The 21655-nt window shown below is 37.6% G+C and overlaps 1 protein-coding gene across 1 annotated transcript; it reads left to right on the forward strand.

Moving 5' to 3' along the window:
* The first annotated feature begins 1604 nt into the window (after positions 1 to 1604).
* On the forward strand, positions 1605 to 17135 carry patl2 (PAT1 homolog 2). Its single transcript, XM_079851316.1, has 19 exons — positions 1605 to 1708; positions 2223 to 2373; positions 2613 to 2920; positions 3049 to 3114; positions 3196 to 3249; positions 3333 to 3488; positions 4928 to 5005; positions 5100 to 5245; positions 8189 to 8263; positions 8350 to 8473; positions 9249 to 9369; positions 9452 to 9549; positions 10179 to 10232; positions 11251 to 11393; positions 11496 to 11652; positions 11734 to 11874; positions 12137 to 12234; positions 12727 to 12867; positions 16467 to 17135. Exons 1-19 carry the CDS (start codon positions 1688 to 1690, stop codon positions 16498 to 16500), a joined length of 2166 nt encoding a protein of 721 aa, XP_079707442.1. The 5' UTR covers positions 1605 to 1687; the 3' UTR covers positions 16501 to 17135.
* Positions 17136 to 21655: the final 4520 nt, after the last annotated feature.

Genomic DNA, 21655 nt, shown 5'->3' on the forward strand with positions numbered 1-21655 from the left:
CTAGTTGATAGATTCAACTTTTGCCATATCTGGCCAGCAAAACTACGAACACATCTTCCTTTTTAAAAGAATGACTTAAGTGCCGTTCTATGCTCTTTTCTCGAAGAAAAACCTAACTCCAAGTCCTCCAGAGTTGTGGACAAAGCCGATTCGAAAGACTGTTCTCCAGCAGCAGCCGTCATTCTTTATTTTCAAGTGGCAGGTAACCGTCGCAACTCTGTCGTCATTATGTTAAGCCCGCCCCGCCTACTCTATACACAACGTGATTGGCCTGACCCAATTTAGGTTTTTGCAGCTCGAAAGTCAATGGAGAGTTGCTAGACTACCCTGGCTGCAAAATACATGTTGCTGCCGCTAGGGTGCGTCTAGATTTCTAGGCTACACGATAAGGTACATAAATTCATCAACTAACCATTCAGAAATGTCCCATTGCAATCTACATGTTGTCACTTCTTCTTGAGTCTCTCCATCATTGTCTGACTCCGGTTTGAACATAAAAGGCTAAAGGTTTTTGAAATTTTCAGTGTAAGTCTGTGTGAGGTAAAATGACACAGCTGTTGAAGCTCCGCCCTCTGTGCTGGGAGCAGCAGCTCATTTGTATTTAAAGGGACAGGCTCAAAACTGGTGCGTTTTTCCATTAATTCCTAAGGTGGTCAAATTGACCCGAGAGGGAAGGATTTGTTACTTTTTTAAATTTCAACCACAAAACTCCTCGAATCCATTACATTTTTATTTTGTGTATTCATAGTTCAAGTGCGACAAAAGTCCTTGGGTCTTGGACCCCTCTGATGAGCACTCAAGTTTTACAAAAAAAAAAAAAATGAGTTTCGGGTTCAAACGGACCCGAGGGAAGGATGAGTTTAGCCTAAATATATAAAGTTATGAAACTTCACTTTGGTTAGATATTCACAGATCTCATGTCAGTAGGCTACAGAGACATCAGAGCCAGCGGCAAACGTCAATGACTAATTATTCTCAAGTAGCCATACCATTTTTAGTGTGCAAGCTAATTTAAAAAACTGCAACACACATTTTTGGATTCGATAGTCTATATTTGTTTTGTGTGGTAACAGTTTTGTAAAAGCAATCCGCTTTGTGTCGTACCTAACCATGGCCTTGCTGTCATATATGCACCACAGTCTGTCAAGTTGCTTTTTTTTAAATAGGCCTAGTTTGTCACAATAAACGCAATTTGTTATAGAATCTATTTCCCCCTCCCTATTGGCACTATTTAACGGGTAACCCTGAAGCTTAGCTCTGGAATTCGTGTTTGGCTTTTGTGAACAGTAAAGCGCCTGCCTTCTTTTATTTAATTTGTTAAAATTTCTCAGTCATTTTGACAAATGCATAAGACCTGAGGCAGAGCACCCTAAAATGTAACGCTTTTTGTCACCCTAACAACATACAGAGCCGTGAATAATGCACTGCAGAGTGCAGACAGTAGATCAAATCAAATACTGTGAGGGCCGGTTTGGCGGCAGTATTTGATTATTGGCGGGAGTGACGTGTCCCCTTTAATATAGTGGTTACGTCGGCGTTGCGTGAGCACCACCTCCAGGTGCGCAGGTGTGTTCATTTACAAACACTGATAAACACGTGTTACATCTCGGGCAGTTGTAGACGTTTAGCGAATGTGGATGCGTGACGAAATATTAAAAAAAAACATTGAAATACAGACAATATTTAAATGGGTGATTCTGAACATCCCGTAAGTAGATGAAGCAAATACATTGTGAATAAGTTGAACATTTTGGATGAAAGCCAATGGCTTGCATATAACGTATTATGTAGGCTACTCATTCATACGAAGCTAATATTCTCTGTAACACTTTACAATAAGGTCCCATTAGTTAATGTTGTTTAATGCATTTACACACAATAACTAATGAGCAATACATTTGTTACATTCGGTCTATTTGTTAATCTTTGTTAACGTTAGTTATAAAACACAACTGTTCATTGTTAGTTCATGTTAGCGCAGGTCAATTAAATATTACACAGATACAAAATTAGATTTTAATAATATCATAGTAAATGTTGAAATGAACATGAACTGAGATTAATAAATGTGTTAGGGGTGTTTTGCATGTTAACAAATCGAATATTATAGTAAAGTCTTACCTTATTTTGTAAAGTGTTACCATATTTCCTTTGTATGCTATACATTTCTAACAAGGTGATAGTGAGCAATGTTTTATTATACATCATTTTGTGTATCTCAGGAGAAAACCGGGGAATCTGTTCCTGATGCCATTTGGCCAGAGAATGGAGATCAGTGGAGCGACAAAGAGGATGATGAATGTGGACTGTTGCTGGAAATGGCTGAAGAGGATGAGGAGATTGACCTCTACAATGTGGAAACATTTGGCTTAGGTATTATTATATTATAAAATCATAACATGCACAAATTGGTAACTGACTGATGAAGGGTATAGACCAATATATGATCCATTTAAAACTGTATAAAGCAGAAAAGGTCCCTATGCTGGTTTTCTGGAAATATTGTATTGCTAGATGCACTGTAATCACTTTAAGCATTATCCCTGCTGCATGTGGTTTTTCTTTCTTCTTTCTTCAAACTCTCTAAAACATCACTATGCAAAAACTACCAGATGAGGATGTGAGTGGTGAAAATCCAGATGTAGACCCTACGGATCTCCTGCTGCTGTGTAGCGATAGCTCCCCAAGACCACGGTCTTCACCTCCACCCCCTCCCAGACCACCTTCACCACCTCCCAGACTGCCTTCACCACCTCCCAGACCGCCTTCCTCCTACAGTTCCCGTTCACCTCCCAGACCGGGACCTCGCATTTGGCCCCACACTCCAACAGGCCGGTCTCAGCGAGGGAGAGTAGGTCGAGGGCAGCTGTTTGATGACCCAGCTGTGGTGAAGACTGTGGAAGGTCGACCAAGCTTGAAGGTTTACCTGCCTGTTCTAATTTTTTTTTTTTTTCTCTCAGAAATGCTGGTTTGAAGCTGTGATCTTAAACTGAGTACTAACCAACACCCTCACCCTGTCTTTTTTTTCTGAATTGGATTTGTTTTTAGAGTATTGATAGTGCCATTGTGGATTGCAGCCTCAGCTCCTACTGGGAGGACCTCAATTCAAATACTGTGTGTAGTCTTCAATATTTGTCAGTATTTTTTATTTTTTTATTTTTTGACCTGAGGTGTAATTTTTTTTCTACCTCACAGTGGATGATAGCATCTTTAAAGTCCAACAGGCCACCTCCACCGTCTATATATCAGGTGATCAAGCAAATCTCAGATGTGTCTTTTGGAATTATACAACACAACCATCTGTTGAACATTTTGATCTTCTCATCAATTAGGACCAGGCGATCGTGGGAGTGATTGACCGATCAGCACGTGGCAGGGTCCCATCTGTCTCTCCAAACTATCTTTCTCCCATGCGGCCTTTTTCCACTAGCCGGGGCAGGAGAGGACAGTCTTTCGTTGGATCTTTCAACCAGAGATGTCATTATCAGGTAGTAGGGTTTCTAATATAAATGGGGAACTAATTGAGATTGTGTTTTACATTCTGTAAAGGTAAATTTGAGCTGTGTTTCCCTGTGTAAAATGAGCTTCCACTACACTAGAAAGTTCTGGGTGGTTATTATTAGCATATTATTAGCAGTCAGTGTTGTGGCCAGGTCAACAATGGCACACACATTTTTGTAAATGGGTGAAGATCCACCTGTATGCCCCTCTTGCCAGAGTCATTTATCGCAGAAGCATATTTCACTGGACTGTGATCTGTTGAACTCCATTAGGACTCTTAACTTTATAGTTGATTCTTATGAAAAGATTTTTAATGAAGTGACACCCGTTTTAGAAATTTGAACGATAAACAAACAACAATAGCTTGTCCTAAACTTATTTACCATGACCAGGGTATTTAAATTGGGTGCTGCTGGTATGTTTCAATGATAAAAGGTTTTATTTTATTTAAAAAAAAGAAATTAAAGCCCATTATTTGATGCTTTGTTCTGCTATCTAAAAAAATTGAAATATCAGCTCATATTGGATATTTAATTGTGCGTGCTCACTTCCCCTATTTGATTGATTTAGCAGTCAGATTAGATGTCCATTTTTACAATTCAAATTTGTGTAGTGTTGATCACAAACCTTTTAGTGTCCCAGAGGTGTATACATCTAACATTTACAGTGCCTATAGAAAATCATCATACCCCTTGGAAATAGTTGCTCTGTTTGTTGTACAGCCTGAAATCAAACCCATTCCAAAAATATATTTTCTTGTTCATTTTTACAAGTTTTGTTTTACAACATCATACTAATGAAAGAAAAGGCAATCTGTGGATGGACTTGAAGGGAGCAGTCCATTTCCGCTCACCACGGAATTTGACTGAACTTGAGCAATTCTGCAAGAAAGAATGGGCAAATATTCCCCAATCTGGGGGTGCAAAGCTAGTACAGACATATCCAGAAAGGTTAATGATTTTATAAAGCAAAAGGTGGCTTTACAAAGTATTTAATCAGGGGACTGATGACTTTTCCAACCCTGTTCTAGTTTTTCAGTTTTTTTATTTTAATTTCATTTTCAGAACTGTTGCTTTTCCTTTCATTAGTTTGTTGTAAGGCAAAATAAAAAAATTATAAAGTTTTTTTTTTAGGCTGTACGACAAATATAACCATTTCAAAGGGGAATGATGATTTTTTTATTGGCACTGTACTTTTATAGTGGGTAGAAAAGATTCACAGTAAACAAATTCCAATTCTATTTTTGGAAACAAACTAGTTTAGTAATAGGGTTAACCATTTGTTCAAAACCCTTAAATTTGCTCTTACTTTTTTGCTTGGTAAACACCACTAATTATCTAGTAGGCAGTCTGTTGTGTGAATTGAGTTTTTAATAAAGGGTAAGAGGTACAGAAATGTATCTACCGGATTTTTTTTTTTTTTTTAGGCACAAAATAGTCCCATGGTGCCTTGCTCTCCCTTTCGACCCCAAAGACTCTTTTCACCCCAGCAACAATATAACCAGGTGATCCTATTATTCATTCAATTACCACGTTTCTGTTCCTGAATAAAATCGCCGCCTTCCAGAAGCTCATATCTGTAGTTGAATTTTTTTCTAGTCTGGAGGTTTTCTGTCACCTTCCCGTCCTCATCTCTCTACCCCAATGCCCCACACGCCCAAACTCATGCACCTGCAGTTCGGGACAGAGTCCCCCAGGCCTGCTCCATTCTACAGCCCATCTTCCAACATCATGCAGGACTTCAGGTTGGTCATCTACTCTGTAAAGGAATACTTTATCAAAGATTAAAAATATGCACCCTCATGTTCTTCCAAACCCTTTTATGAAGCATTTGTCAAATCGTTAGTAATCACAAGGGACTGGGACATATACAACTTCATTACGTTATAGACCAAGTTATAAACTGAATGTACTTCCATTTATTCAAACTTGACTTGTGAAAAGGTCACATCAGGTTTGATGTCTCATAACTGATCACATCATGGAAAGATTGATTGTGTTAGTGCAGCTGGGATTTGAGAACAATGGGTCTGATTCACTAATAATTGTGGATTCTTCATGTTTATTTGCACAGGAGAACTTCTCACAATTGTTGTTGTTTTTTGCGTAATTCACAAAATGTGTGTACATTATGTACGCACAGCTGTACATGAGACAAATCTGCATCTTTATGCACGTACATACCTTTTTCTTACTCTTCTTTACTGTAAGTGTCTATTATATTAAGTGCCCCATTATGTTTTTTCAGATATTACCTTTCATGCAGTGTAATATAGCTGTTTGTGAAATATAAAAGGTCTGCAAAGTTTTAAAGATTAAAGTGCATGATAAAGTTATTGTCTCTAAAAAAAAAAAGAAAGAAAGAAAGAAAAAAAAAAAAAAAATTGATTCTGAACTGCCGAAACAAGTCGTCAGTAATTCCAGTCGTACTTCTGTAATTTGCATGCGTAACAATGTAACACATTTGCTTAATGGCCGCTTATGGTCCTCATTGGCTGCCCGTGAACAACATCTACTTTGACCCGCCCTCAAACACTGTAGCTGGTTCGTGTTGTGTACATGTTGAAGACGCTGTTTTATGCTCTGAAAGTTTACAAAGAGAATTTGCTTTTGCAAAGGATGAGGATGTGGAGAGTCAGTGGTTAAAATTATCACAGCGATACAACAGCTGTATAACCTTTTGACGATTGCTTCTCAACTCTAAATGGGATTTACAAAATCCTTATCCATTAATGATGGGACAGTACCCACTTTATTTGCACCACATTCCTTCTCAAAATCACAACTTGTAAGTGTGATTAATTATTGATGTATACATTTTTCTACAGTGTTCGTAGTTTTGTGTTTAATATTGTGTAGGTCTCTGGCTAACTCGTGCTATTATGGTCTTACTGAAATAGTTCTGCTAAGCAGCTATGGGCCACTATTACCCAAAATTTTGTTCATTAATGCAGATTGACTGTTGTTCTTACTACTTGAGTAATGATAAAGGATGGAGCAAGATTTGTTTTACAAACTGTTACATCATTAAAAGTGCTCAGCTAACTCATGCACTGTTATTGATACAGTTAATGATATGGTTCCCACATGTACACCGCAATAAATTAGAAATATACACATCGGTTTGTTGATGGACATTGCCAAGTTTGTATGGCAAACTGAGTAGAATATCCCTGAGAAACGTCCTGCTCAAGATGTCCGATGGAGGTTTGGGTTAAATAACTAGTTCTTCCAATGTTTCCTCATCGGACTCGCACTCAAATTTATATGGTAAAATCAATGCCATCGTTACGGTCTTTACAGTGTGTACAATCGCTGTGGACGGAGGAAGGCTCCGGAGCTGAAGTTCAGTTATGGTAATGGACATTTTGTTTTCGACATGCTGTAAGCAGTAGGCCAATTACAACAGACTGGCCCGTCTGACCAATCAGAGCAGAGTAGGCTCTCGGAAAGGAGGGGTTTAGAGAGACTGAATCTTCGAACGTGTCATCTGAGAATCTTTGTACAATGTGTATTATGAATGAGAACTTTATTTTATTTTTACCTTTGATGCATGTAATCCTGTTGTAGGAGACCTCACTCAGTTTTTTTTTTTTTGTTCCTAAAAATGTTTTTCGTAAATTTAGAATAAAATTTAAAACGCAAGTTATTGATGAATCATGGTTTGTTTTTGAAAACGTTCATACGTAGATTTCAGGCACAAATCCATGCGTACGCACGGTTGGTATAATGTTTACACTGACTGGGTCTCATTCACTAACTATACCATCTCCATATTGCACTTCACTGAAAAGTCAGTTGGTGGTCTCTTTATGGATGACCAACTGTGTCAATTATATATATTTTTACAAAAATGCAAAACTGTTAAAGTGTAGATTTGTTGGAAGTGCACGACACATGAAACAGCACTTCAGGTGTCCCAAGTTTGTATCCTGGCTTGTAGTGCCCTCTCGTATTGCTTCATGTTTCTCTTGGAACGGTTTTGTCAAAATGAAGGCAAAAAGCACAAAAAATATATTTTAAAAATGCACATGAAAACAGAGCAAGTCTAATATCATGGTTTTATACACTTATGACCCCCCCCCACCCCTTAATTTTTCTTAAAGCTTAATGCATATTTATTTCTATAATGACTGTTTCCTCAATCCCTTTATCTGTCCCAAGTGTGCTGCATAGCCCTGAAAATGAAAGCCAAAACATTTCGATTGCTCCTTGGTGGCTGGTTGCAGTATAGGTCTCAAACCCCGCCCTCTCCAAGTAATAGGACATGAGAAAATGGTTTCTGCCATTTTAGGTAGTTCTTACCATCAAACCGCATGTCCAAGTGTTTTTTCACAGTGAGTTTGGTTTTAGTTCGTAGTTTGAGCCTATAAAAACAGGGTGTAATGTCATGACTGTGCTTGCATCTGCAGTAGTATGTGTGGGATATTGATACCACTGCTCCACCTCAGGATCACTAATGCACAGGCTCTGGCTCCAAATAACATTATTGACAACAACCATTTCTGGGACCTAAATTTGTATCAGCCAATTAAGATGATAAATAAAAAAAAATCAGCTATTGGCTGTAAAAATCCTAATGAGAGAATTTCATTTTTGGGTGAAGTTTTCAACTAGGGTGCTGTAATTTGGATTTACTAGCTAATGTTTGGTCTTTTCACAAATAATTTTTCTTTGTCAACTTTTAGAGCACCAGGTCCTGTTGTTCAGTTCCACCCCCAGCACAAGCGGCTTTTGAGTCAGCGACAGCAGAGACCTCACAGGTAAGTGTAATGAACAATTGTCTTTTGGAAATGTTTACTTGGAAATAAATGTCTTTCCTTTTCCTGAATTGAAATATAATTCTCAGAAAGCCAGTGAGCTGGGACCCATATTGTCAAATCATGACCGATAAAGAGAAAGAATGGATAATCAGGCTGCAGATGATCCAGCTACAAAGTGAGAATCCACATCTGGATGACTACTATTACCAGGTCTGTATCAGTCCTAAACTTCTCAGCCCTGCAAAAAATGGTCAAGGAAGTTGTTGGGTTTAACTACTAGGTGTGGGAATCTTTTGGAATCTCATGATTTGATTGAAATCAATTGGGGTCACGATTCGATCAAAAATCGATTCTTGATTTTGTATCAATTTGATTTGGCATAGATTTGATTCTTAACTTGTTTTTGAATTGTATTTATTATGCATGAATGTATCTACTTATACTAAACCCATGCCCCCAATTGATGGATATTAAAACACTCATAGGTGTAATTAAAGTTTTTAAATTATGTCAATCTTTGCTTTACTTTAAATTAAATATTTTATTGAACTATTTTATTCATAATAAATTACATTTCCTGCCTTTTTCATTTTTTTAGGATATTGGTAGTACTAGTTATATTGTTTATATAATTGTTGCCATGTCTTTATTATGTTGCGTATAAGAGGTTTGTTTTGTTTTTTTGTGATATCTGGCAAACCTTCACTGGAGCTTTAATGATGGAGAACGTGATTTCAGAGAATGGAGAACGTTGGGGAATTTAAGGCTTTTAAAAAAAAAAAAAAATCATTAAAATATTGAAATGGAACTGCACTGCACTGTTCTTTGTTCCATCAACATGTTAACATGTTTAGAATATCGATTATTTTATTTTTATTTTATATTTGTGAATCGATTTGAATAACTAGAAGGTAGAATCCCCTCAAAGTAAGTTACTTAATGAATGAGTTTGGGTGTCAAGTCTAGTTATTTTTAATCTCTGCAGGAGTACTATCAGAGGATGGATGCCAAACTTACCGAAGAGGAGATCCTGGGTGACCGTTTAAAGAAGGAACCACCTAAACTCACAACCCCTTATGTTACCAAAACTCTCTCATACATCCCAGGTCTGGCACAATAAACTGATGTAATGCCTATTTTACAATTTTACAGTATAAATGATTTGCAGTTATTATTGCATTACTACAGTGGTCCACTTTGAAGGTTCGCTCGGGCAGGTTGCAGTGTCCACCTGTTTCTCTCCAAGAAGAGCAATTGATGCCGTTCATGCGCACACACATGATGAGGTGAGATTTGCTGTCTTTAAAGGTGGTATCAGCGATTTCAGGCCCAAACATAAATGTTCACATTCATCTATCTTACCTATCAATCTTACCTAACGATCCGCTAGCTGCCCGTCCCATAAGCATGCCGTCTCTGTAGGCAGCCTAGGCTCTGAGATCTGCACACAAAAACAGTTGTTTTCACCCGGTTTAGCCAAACACTCAAAACCAAAATAAATAGTGTTCCAACCAATCACCGACAGGGGCGGGTGTTGCAAGGTTTTTGCGTGCAGCCGTGCACGAGCGCAAAACCTCACAACACCCGCCCCTGTCGGTGATTGGTTGGAACACTATTTATTTTGGTTTTGAGTGTTTGGCTAAACCGGGTGAAAACAACTGTTTTTGTGTGCAGATCTCAGAGCCTAGGCTGCCTACAGAGACGCGTTTTTTTGACGGCATGCTTATGGGACGGGCAGCTAGCGGATCGTTAGGTAAGATTAGATGAATGTGAACATTTATGTTTGGGCCTGAAATCGCTGATACCACCTTTAACTGAAGATGCAAACATAATTTGTAGTAATTTGGTGAGGGGAAGAGGGGCTACTTAAAAAAACAACAACTAAAAAACAACCTGTACCACCTTATTTGAGCAGGAGCACAAAGACACTAGACAGCAACGATTGGATGTGTTGAGCACCATTGAGAAGGTAACCACTTTATATTTGAATCCAGTTCTGAAGTTTTCATTTTGGATTGGGACATTTTTGCACTCTTACACTAGGCTGGTTGGTGACGCAACATCTCTGGTTAGTACAGTGACTCGCCGTCCCTCACATGTTCTCCATATTGTTACAGTGTCTATCTGTCTGTCACACTAACCACCTGTCAGTCACAATCTATCTCTGCCATTCACACATTACTGTAACGGTAACCTATAAGGCCTTTCTGCCTGCCTGCAACCAACAAGAAAAGCCTCTATGACTCTAGCACTAGGGCTGCAATGATGCACTGTATCTATACTAGTTAAACAGCCCGTTGTCTCTAGTCCGGGTCCCCCTTGAGTCTGGCCTTGGACCAAAGGTTAAGTTGTTCCCCCTTATTGACAGACATGCCTGATTACCCAAGATGAATTCCTAACTCAAGGTATAGATTGAACTGTGTATAACCCTTACAATTGGTACCTTGGAGTTATTCTAAATTCTGGATCCTATTTTTCAAGTGTGTCCACTGGTATGTTGCCATGGACAAATATTTTACCACCAAATGGCATGATTTGACCAATCAGTATTAAGAATTTGCAAGAATCATTGGTTTAGTCTTTTTGTTGTTTACCGTATCTGTTGTTTGTGCTGCTGAAGGGCTGCTCATTCTTGGAATAACCTTTTTTTTTTTTTTTTTTTTACTTTAATGTATAATCATTGTTATAACTGGTCCTTCAGGTGAAAACTAATGAAAAATGACACTCTTGTGACGCATTCCTCTGCATATACTCTTGAGTGGAACGACCACATCTCATTTAGTCAACCACTGCATTGAAACAACTTCCTAACCTTTTTTTATTTTTATTAATCCATTAATCTCGGATGTTATTCGCAATTCGGAAGACAAAATCTGTTGCTACTTTGGTTTCATTGCGACTTTAAGTACTCAGTCGGGGCTCAAAATTCAGAATCCAACTAAAGCCACCCATTCACTTGACTGTTTAAACACTTTGCTTTCTCACAGTTGTACATAGTTTTGTTAGAAGTGGAAGAGGCAGAGAAAATGAAGGCAACAGTGTCTGACAAAGATGAGGAGAGGCGGTTGATGCAGAACATTAAGAGGAAGGTGGAGCAGCTTTACACTGAGCTGCGGGTCACTAATCTACTGTAAGAAACTCCTTTAATTTTCTGTTGTGAATATACAGGTTTCTGATCTCATACTTCGATTGTCTATCATTTTTTTTATATCAATTTTTGCCCTCCCTACAGGGACTCGGGAGAGGAATTTCTTTCGTGTCTACTTGTATCAAAAGGAAAGAGGATGTTGGCCAGACTCCTCCCATTCCTGTCACATGATGCATCCCAACATATCCTGAGCGTGGTGACCAAACACCTCCCAGTATTGATGAGCAGAGATCCAGATGAGGTCTGGAACATGTGTATTAATTTGTCTTTTCTGTATAGCTCTTGATGTTGATCACTTATTCAAGCTCTAACCTCTTCACAGGCCCTGCCTGTTTTGTATCCATCGCTCCGAGCTGTGGTCGATGGACTTGCGTTCAGTCAGCTAATCCGAATTCTCAAAGAGTTCACCACATCACTGCCCGACTCAAAAGACACACGGTTAACACTGGCCTGCCAAAACAAGGTCAGCTTTTAGGCAGTTATATAATTTTGTAGTGTTTTTTTTTTTATTATTATTATTCAATTTGTCCTTTTCAGTTTAGTTATATTTGCTAAATATGGTTATGGTAAAACATGTGTAAAAGCTTTACATTTTCTCAGGGCTTCTTGGTGGTATTGCTGTATTGTAATATTTTCAGGTTTAATGAATGCAGGTTAAAAATGTAGTATCTTTATTAAAAAAAAAAAAAAACACATTTTAAATTAACTTAAATGTTGCTTTGCAGTTTGGTCTGTCGCTGCTGTATGCTCTGCTCTCGCAGGGAGAAAGGCTTTTATCTTCTGACCTTCCCATGGAGCCCAGCATCGGAGACTTTGAGACCTGGTACCATTTGTGCTTGCCCTTAAATTACTTAAAACAATTGCATTTATCTCCATCTCTCTCTGTGGAAGATGTTCACACTGTTGTTTTTCCATACAATGAAAAGTGGACTGTAATGAGAGGCTGTCAAATATCATTTATAGAAATCATACAGTAATTTTGCGTGAGGAACCGATCCAAATTTAAGGCACGAGTCACTGGAAATCTATACATTTCCTTAGATATTGAATAATGTTCATGATTTTGTGTATGTTTTGTTCAGATTTCATCTTATTGGGTCTTATTATTCTTATGCTGCACTTTCAGTTGTATGCAAACAAATTTTCTAATATATTGGTTGAAAACTAGTATGGTTTTCAGTGAAGGTCAGCAAATTTGGTCTGTTCCTCTGGAAAATTGTGTAAGATGCTGTTGTTGTTATTATTCAGTAGTTTTTATTATTCAGTTGTAAATGATTTTTAAAATTGAAACTCAATTTTTCTAACAACCATCAAGGACGGATACCGTATTCCATGTGGCCCGGCAGCTATCCCAGACAACACTTGTTGAGCCATTACTTCTGCCCTCCAACCTGCTAACACTTTTCTGTCGATATCTGGACAAGCGGACCATACACCAACTGAAGAATAACATGGAGTGAGTCTAAATACTGCACTCAATACTTCACACTTTGCATATCTCTTAGAGCATTTCAGACCTGTAGATAATTAGCTTTTTGTGAAACGGGGAGATAAATTGAAATGTAGCCTTGTAAAAGCAAAATGAACTAAGAGAAAATTCAACTTTGTAACAAACGCATACCGCAATTTATGCTAGTCACATGCAAGTAAAACTGTCCTCTCATTGGTTCACCAGTTTATTTTGTGATTCCGTTCGTAGCAGTCGTACATAAAGGACTGTTGGCTCTGTGGACTAGCTGTCATTGCCAACACAAATATATATGAATGTGTATGTAAGCTTGGATTCTGTAACTGATATCCTTTAAAGCAGGAATCAAGGCCTTGTCGGGACCACATTCCGGCAATGCCTCCTGTTCAGGAAATGTTCAATGACACTTAAGATGGTGCTCTTTAGTTTTCCACTGTGATAAGTTGTCAAAGACTATAGAATAACACAAGACGCATCATCGTGTCACTGCAGCTGCCGTTAGAAGCTCCGGTTCCTATAGAAACAGTCAGATGCGCCCTTTCACTGCGCATTAGCTTGATCCAGCCTGAAAAATTACATTTTCTATCATGATTTTAGCGTTTAGAAACAAAATGTATGAGATTGTTGTCAGATTTCATTGATTTCAGATTTGAAATTTAATCGTAAGCTTGGTGAACAGTTTTGTAGAATTTGGTGTTTCCCCATTCAAAGAGAAAGGAGCTGCACTGAAATGCAGGCGTTTCAAATGGTCTCAGAGTGAAATTACTTTTCTTAAAGGGACTTTGGTTATGTTCACCAAACAATTAGACACTGCTTTTTACATAACTTTCCTATTATGAATGTATATAGATTTGTTTGTCTTGATTGAGACAGTTCACTTGTAAGAAACCAGAGTTTGTTTTTTATTCGGGCAGAGACCGCCTCATTCAGGCAGTCTGGGACGGTTAATTTTGGTGCACATCCGAGCATGTTCGCATGTGCCTAAACAAACTGAACTATGGGAGCAAAATGCACCCAGCTTCCAAAACGAACAACATTGACAAAACAAAAAAAAAAAAACATCTTTTGTGTTTCACTGAAAAAATGTATGCATGTTTGCAGTGACATGAGGGTGCATGTATGATGATTATTGGGTAAACTATTCCTTTAAAAATAGTCATTAGATTGGCGTACCTGCATTTTAGAGTTTCTCCTAATGAGAAGGATGAGACTATTTGAATCCTTTTCATCTGCACTTTTATGCTCTGTATGAACTGAGATCTTCACCGTCACAATGTTTAGACATTTCCATTATGTCAACCCTACCCATAGCTTGCTTGTAGTTTTATCTGCACATGAGAATTACACTTGGGGCTAGATTTATAGCTTGTGACAGCGCAATCCCACTTTTGGCATTAGTAAATCCTCACAGGTCCCTTTTTTTTAATTTTTTTAAAGGCATGCTGTGAAAAATTAGCAATGAAAAGGCATGGACTGTTATTTTGCGGCTGATCATATTGCATTATGCATTTGTAGGAGCTTCCCTTTCAGATTTATGGGAGGAGAGTTGGCTATTAACCCTCCTATTATATATGGGTCCGTTGCACCTTTTGGGTCCTTTTTTGCCCCTGAAGCGCTCTGTGGCTTTACACATGAAATTATGCTGATTTGTTTGTAGATCAAAAGTTCATAGACCAAATTGTCTAAATTTTAAAAAGATCTACATTTCACTCTGCTGCCACCTATGGATGAACCATTGCAGCATGAACAGGATATTCAGGCCGTTTATCTCTTTTCATCTGAAAGTAAAGGTTTATGTAAGTAAAATTTAATATTTTGTTTAAACATTTGAGTAATATTGATGATTTGTTAGGAAAAAGAATGTGTTGGTTTCATAAATTTAGACTTTTTTTTTTTTTTTTTGAAGTCATAAGTTTTAATTAAATCCGTTGGAGTTCATACTGGTAATTTCCATGTGTTCTTATAAGTTTCATTATGATATTCAAATAAAATTTCTCAAGTGTTAATAAATATCTTTCTTGCATCACACTGCCATGTAGTTCTTGTAAGATTTGAAATTTAGGAATAGCATGGTTGAACCGTGCAACATTCAGAACTTAATATTTTTTTCAACTAAAACCATATTGTATCTGATTAGTAACTTATGTGCAAATTTTAAGTTATGACTGTTATAGGCTTGCGTTGTATACTAACGGAGTGTCTATTTACACCAAGTGCAAATAACCCACCCTGTTGGTAGAAACTATTTACGCTAACTCTGCCCACCAATGTCTGGTTGGGCTAGACAAAAAAAAAACAAAAAAAAAACCCTCCTATAATTTATCAGCCGCAGTGGCGTAGGGGAGTAAGGCGTGTAGCAGATACTTTTGACGCGAGTTCAAACGAGAGTTCGAATCCGCCTTTGGCCGAAATTGTTTTGCTCCCTTTTCCCATCGCATATCAGATAAATATGAATAAAAGTGGAATTAAAATGCCTACCGGTTATTTAATAATAGTGTTCATCGGGTAGGTGTAGGGAGGGCTTTATTGTCCTAATAAGGTGGAATTTATTTAATAAATATAATCATTTACACTCAATACTATATGTTATTATTGCTTGATGTTTTAAAATGTTCTAAAATACTGAGGTGCAAATAGTATCTAACTATTTACACTTGTTGCAAAGAAAATACGGTTACACTTTGTTTTAAGGTGTCATTGTTAGTGTAATTATATATTGAAGTACTGAGTAATATTAAGCAACTACTGTACATGTACTTGCTATAGGGTTAGGGTAGAATTAGGATTTAGTTGAGGGTTAGTTGCATGTAATTATGCATAATTTACTGTTATTACTATGGTAAGAAGATGCAACAAGGACACTGTGATATAGTGTTACCGAAAATACTGCTATTTTTACATAATGTAATTAGCATGTATCGTTAATTGTACTTAGTGCAAATAGCCGATGCCGTATATAAAATGTTTTATTTTTTATGCATTACAAGGGTTAAATGAATCCTGATCTACTAAGGTTTGTGGTACTCAACTTACTGTACTTGCGCCATTATTTAATGCCCAAAAAGCATGTCGTAACCCAGGTGTACAAAACTGTAGTCCTGTCTCAATACTAATTAAACGCATCTGATCCCGCTAATCGAGTCCTTCAGGCTCATTTGAAAACTACAGGTATGTGTGTTGCAGCAGGGTTGGAACAGGCAGGATGGTTGACTTTTGCACCCATTTTGCACTTGACAAGGCTGTGATAGTTGCTGCTATGAGGGCAGCAGAGAACGGAGAGCGCGTGATAGAACGAAAATAATTTTCTCCACTCGTGTTCATTTATTTGAAATTCCAGAGGAAGACATTTGAACATTGTTTGCCAAGTCACGTTAAATTTAATTTGCTGTGCCTGTTACATTACCCAGACCTGATCATCGGCTTTGCTTGTTTGCGACCCTACACTTTGTGTCGATCACTCGCAGAAATTTTTCACTCCCAACTGCGCTTTTAAGAGATGGTCTAATGCTAATTTGTCCCAGCCCTTGAGCTTTTTATTGTAAGATTAAGTGGTGTTTTTTTTTTTTTTTTTTTTTTTCTGACTGCAGATCAGCTACAGGATATCTGGCTGTAGCATCATAAATGAGCATTGACCCTTTGACCTCCCTCTACAATGGCCTGAAACCTAGGACGACGCCAAACATGAATTGAACTGGATTTTGTGACTGACCACATTCATCAGTGATTTATCTGTATTCCTGTCAACCTCAATTCCTTTTCTCCTATTTCTTAAACTGTCTACTTAAGCGTATTCCATTAGTCCTATCAAGGTCAGCTTTGCACTGATTAGCAATTAGCACTTTTTTTCTTTTCTTTTTTTTTTATAAGATTTATCAGTATGATTTATGAAAAAGTGGCTGATATTCAGTCATAAATCATGACCGTATAAAGCCTCATGAAGCGTGTCGTGTCTCAGATAAAGCTGATCATGTTAACTTTGTGGTCTTCAGAGCAAGCTGTTGGGGTTGACGTGAGATTGTACAGTTGCACTAAAGGTGTTGGGTTTAATTTGTGACTATAAAAACATTTTGTTATGAAACCAACTTTGTCTTTCAAAGAAAGGTTTTGAGTGTTAATTTGGATGCCTTAATAATAATTTCAGAATTGTGTACGCTTATGTGAAAAAATGTTTGCGGTATGGTTTCGTTTTGTTTTATTTTTGTAATTGTTCGACCTAATGTCATATGTATTTTTTTCCACTGTTGCAGAGCACATGCAAATTAAAAAAATAAATAAATAAAAATTTGTAAAAGTAATTGACTCGGATGTTGATTTGATTTGTGACTGAATCAACTAACAGATGTTCATTTTTTGGCCTGTATCCTTTGATTTGTGCGATTCACAATAACATGGCCTTGAGTGCATTTTATAGTAGCTTAAAATGAATAAAAGGCCCCTTTATTTAAAGGGTTAGTTCACCCAAAATTTATAATTCCGTCATTATGCACCTTCATGTTGTTCCAAAGCCGTAAGACTTTCATTAACCTTCAGAAAACAAATGACGATCTTTTTGATGAAATCTGAGAGATTTCTGTCCCTCCATTGACCGCTACGCAACTGACACTGACGCTTCAAAAAGTTCATAAAAAGATTGTAAAACGAATCCATATAAATTGAGCAGTTTAGTCCAGATTTTCTGAAGAGACGCAATCACTTTATATGATGAATAGATTGAATTAACACTTTTATTCACTGATAAACATTGACCGGCGAACATGAACAGAAGCTCAACTGGACCCGCTTGTCGTGCGAGAACAAACCTCATTGGTTCTTGCAAAAACTCAAACGTGCCGAGTAACACGAGAATGAACCTCATTGGTTCTTCCGCATCAAGCGAACATGCTTGAGCTTCTGTTTACCACAACTGATGCGTGTTAAATGTTTATATGTGAATAAAAGCCTAAATTCAATCAGTTTATGATATATAAAGCAATCATGTCTCTTATGAACGAAAGTCTTATGTTTTTGGAATGACATGAGGGTGAGTAATTTATTTTCATTTTTGATATGAAATTTTCATTTTTGGGGGTGAATTATCCCTTTTAGGCAAATCTGTAAAAAAATTGGTTTGGATAAACCCAAGTGCTGATACCACAAAATTAACGTTTGTTCCATAAATTTTCGCTCTTTGCATCACCAAACAGTGCTACTCTACATAAATGGCATTGCTTATCTACAGATATGTGAGCCAAAGAGCATGATCTTTTTTTATTTTTTTTTATTTTAAATCTAAATCTGAAGTCTTTATCTCATGTGAGTGTACATCATTCACACATTTCACAAAAGCACACTTTATTTCTTATGTAAAACTTTCAATTTGCGCCAAATTACTGAATGCACCTTCAGGATCAAGAATTTTGTTAAATTATTTTGAGTGGCTTTGAATAGTTTCCGAAGATATAGTCTATGTATTTGTAGCATCCTTTCTTTGGTAATTATAGTGTTTCAGATTGAAGTAGCTTGGAAAAGTCAGGATGAAAATAGGAGTACATGCGGAGGCATTTTTAACTGAATGACAATGATTTTCACTCAAGAATTCTTTCAGAATTTTTTTTTTTTTTTTTTTTTTTTCAGAATTATACATTTCCTAATTTGTATTTTTATATACTGGTTTAGCTCTTTGTCCAGCTAATTAAAGCGATTTTAGAAGTGAATCATACAAAAGTCTTTTACTTTCAGCCTGTGTTTGCTTGTTTTTACTGCACTGAGTTTTCAGATCAGTCACATCTTCATTCTAACTATAACACAGAGAACTCCTTTGTGTGTTTTAGGGTGAGTCAGGGTGATGTAATTCGACATATCAGTGTATGTGTAAAAGTGTATCGGAAAAGAGTAGGTTTGGGGGTTAAAGGTCAAGCTTTCAACTCTCCTTCACCTCTTGATATGAGGATTTTGGTCCTGTGTGTGGAATGTCAGCCTAAAGTGAGATACTCTTGAGTTTTTTTTTCTTCTGGTGTACCCACATTGTTTTACTTTCTCATGAGCTGTCTTTCCATATTGAAAGGGAGTTATCTCAGGCTGTTTTCAGAAAAGGAGCATGCAATGTGCTGTGTACGCAGTGTGGAAAATAAACTCATTTGAGTAATCTCAGTGAAACCACATGACACAATCTGGGTAATTACTAGGAAATCTTTAGGATGTTAGTTTTGCAGTGGTTATATTCAAAGCTGCCAGTAACAATATAGTTACCTAGCACAATGTCATTATATTACTTTACTGTCGACTCTCTCATATGGAGTGAGGTTACATGTGATTCATTAGTTTGTCTTAAACAGTCTTTTTTTTCCTCATATGTAGGAAAGTTCGACTTATTCTAGTAATTGGTTTCATCCTAAACTTTAAACTTAATCTCTCTCTCTCTCTCTCTCTCTCTCTCTCTCTCTCTCTCTCTCTCTCTCTCTCTCTCTCTCTCTCTCTCTCTCTCTCTCTCTCTCTCTCTCTCTCTCTCTCTCTCTCTCTCTCTCTCTCTCTCTCTCTCTCTCTCTCTCTCTCTCTCTCTCTCTCTCTCTCTCTCTCTCTCTCTCTCTCTCTCTCTCTCTCTCTCTCTGTGCGTTGGAAGGTCTGATTTATTCTAGTGAACTGACGTCTAATTCTTTCTTGTGAATTTGTTCATCTTAAACACCCCATAGCTCTGGTGAATTGGTTTGTTCAGATGTCTCTTGTAAAAGAACAGGGCCCGTATCCCTAAAGATTGTGAGAATCCTCTCAGAGAGCTCCTAACTTAACCTAAAAATTCCTTGCCAGGAGTTTTAGCTTAGAAGTGATTCCAGAACATTTTCAGTGAACTCTGAGCAAGGAATGGATGGAAAATCCTATCTTAGTGAGGAGGTGTGGTTGACCCCGTTGCTAGGTATGAGTCATCATTTCAAAAGCCGTGATTGGTTGATCCTACAAGTTTGATGAAAATGAACTTTTGGTGATAATGAGCAAAGGATGTACCCTCAAATCAATAAACATAATTATACACTCTAATCTTATGCAGACTGTAATTGTAAATAATATTTCACATTCAAGAAAATATCTGGAAAATGAATAGTAAGCTGTAGGGGTTATAGCCTAACATTAGAATCTAAAATATGTGAAAACTTAAGCTCATTACACCCTGTTCAAATAATGATTCGTGTCTTATTTTCTCATATTAATATCCTAGCTGGCATATTTTGTACTTTCACTCCCATATGGACCCCATTGAAAACAAGATGGCCTATCTCAAGGGGCTGTCCTTAATGAAGTAGAAATTGCAACGTTACAACTCAGTGTGGTCTTAACGAGGGTAACACGGCTCAGCTTTTATCAATGTCTGTGATTGCTGGCTGGTCTATTTATGAAGGCTTGTTAACAAATATCCTACAAACACATTTTGTGCAGCTGCTTAGGGGAACTCCTAAGCCACTAAAAGTCCTCTTCCCTGCTCTTAGCAGATCTCGCCTTAGGAGCCCTTTTAAGCGCTAGGAATCTTGAGGAATAGCTTTTATATTAACTGGGATTTTCGTGTCACTTTTAGGGGAAATTCTAAGAAAATGTCATGACTCTGAGAATTTGCTTAGAATTTGGCCGCTAGGAGCCACTTTTTGCACAAAAATTCTTTAGGGATACGGGCCCAGATTCCAAAAAGATTGTTCTGTTTTTTTTGTTTTTTATATATATATATAGTATGTCTTTTCAAGTTTGATTTTGTCACCCTAATTGTGATTTAATTCATTCAAAAACTAAATAAATATCATTGGATAGAGATCCAACCTATTTCACAAAGAACCACCCACTTCTGGCTTCACAAATGGTTCATACAGTTCATATCAAAATTATATATATATATATATATATATATATATATATATATATATTTTGATATGAACTGTATGAACCATTTGTGAAGTATATGTATATATACAGTATTTGATACACTGCCGATTTTGCAGGTTTTCCTACTTACAAAGCATGTACAAGTCTGTAATTTTTATCATAGGTACTCTTCAACTGTGAGTGACAGAATCTAAAACAAAAATCCAGAAAATCACATTGTATGATTAAGTAATTAATTAGCATTTTATTGCATGACATAAGTATTTGATACATCAGAAAAGCAGAACTTAATATTTGGTACAGAAACCTTTGTTTGCAATTACAGAGATCATACGTTTCCTGTAGTTCTTGACCAGGTTTGCACACACTGCAGCAGGGATTTTGGCCCACTCCTCCATACAGACCTTCTCCAGATCCTTCAGGTTTCGGGGCTGTCACTGGGCAATACAAAGATTTTCTATTGGGTTCAGGTCTGGAGACTGGCCAGGCCACTCCAGGACCTTGAGATGCTTCTTACGGAGCCACTCCTTAGTTGCCCTGGCTGTGTGTTTCGGGTCGTTGTCATGCTGGAAGACCCAGCCACGACCCATCTTCAATGCTCTTACTAAGGGAAGGAGGTTGTTGGCCAAGATCTTGCAATACATGGCCCCATCCATCCTCCCCTCAATACGGTGCAGTCGTTCTGTCCCCTTTGCAGAAAAGCATCCCCAAAGAATGATGTTTCCACCTCCGTGCTTCACGGTTGGGATGGTGTTCTTGGGGTTGTACTCATCCTCCTTCTTCCTCCAAACACGGCGAGTGGAGTTTAGACCAAAAAGCTCTATTTTTTTCTCATCAGACCACATGACCTTCTCCCATTCCTCCTCTGGATCATCCAGATGGTCATTGGCAAACTTCAGGTGGGCCTGGACATGCGCTGGCTTGAGCAGGGGGA

The sequence above is a fragment of the Squalius cephalus genome, assembly GCF_949319135.1.
Source record: "Squalius cephalus genome assembly, chromosome: 19".
NCBI classification, from domain to species: Eukaryota; Metazoa; Chordata; class Actinopteri; order Cypriniformes; family Leuciscidae; genus Squalius; species Squalius cephalus.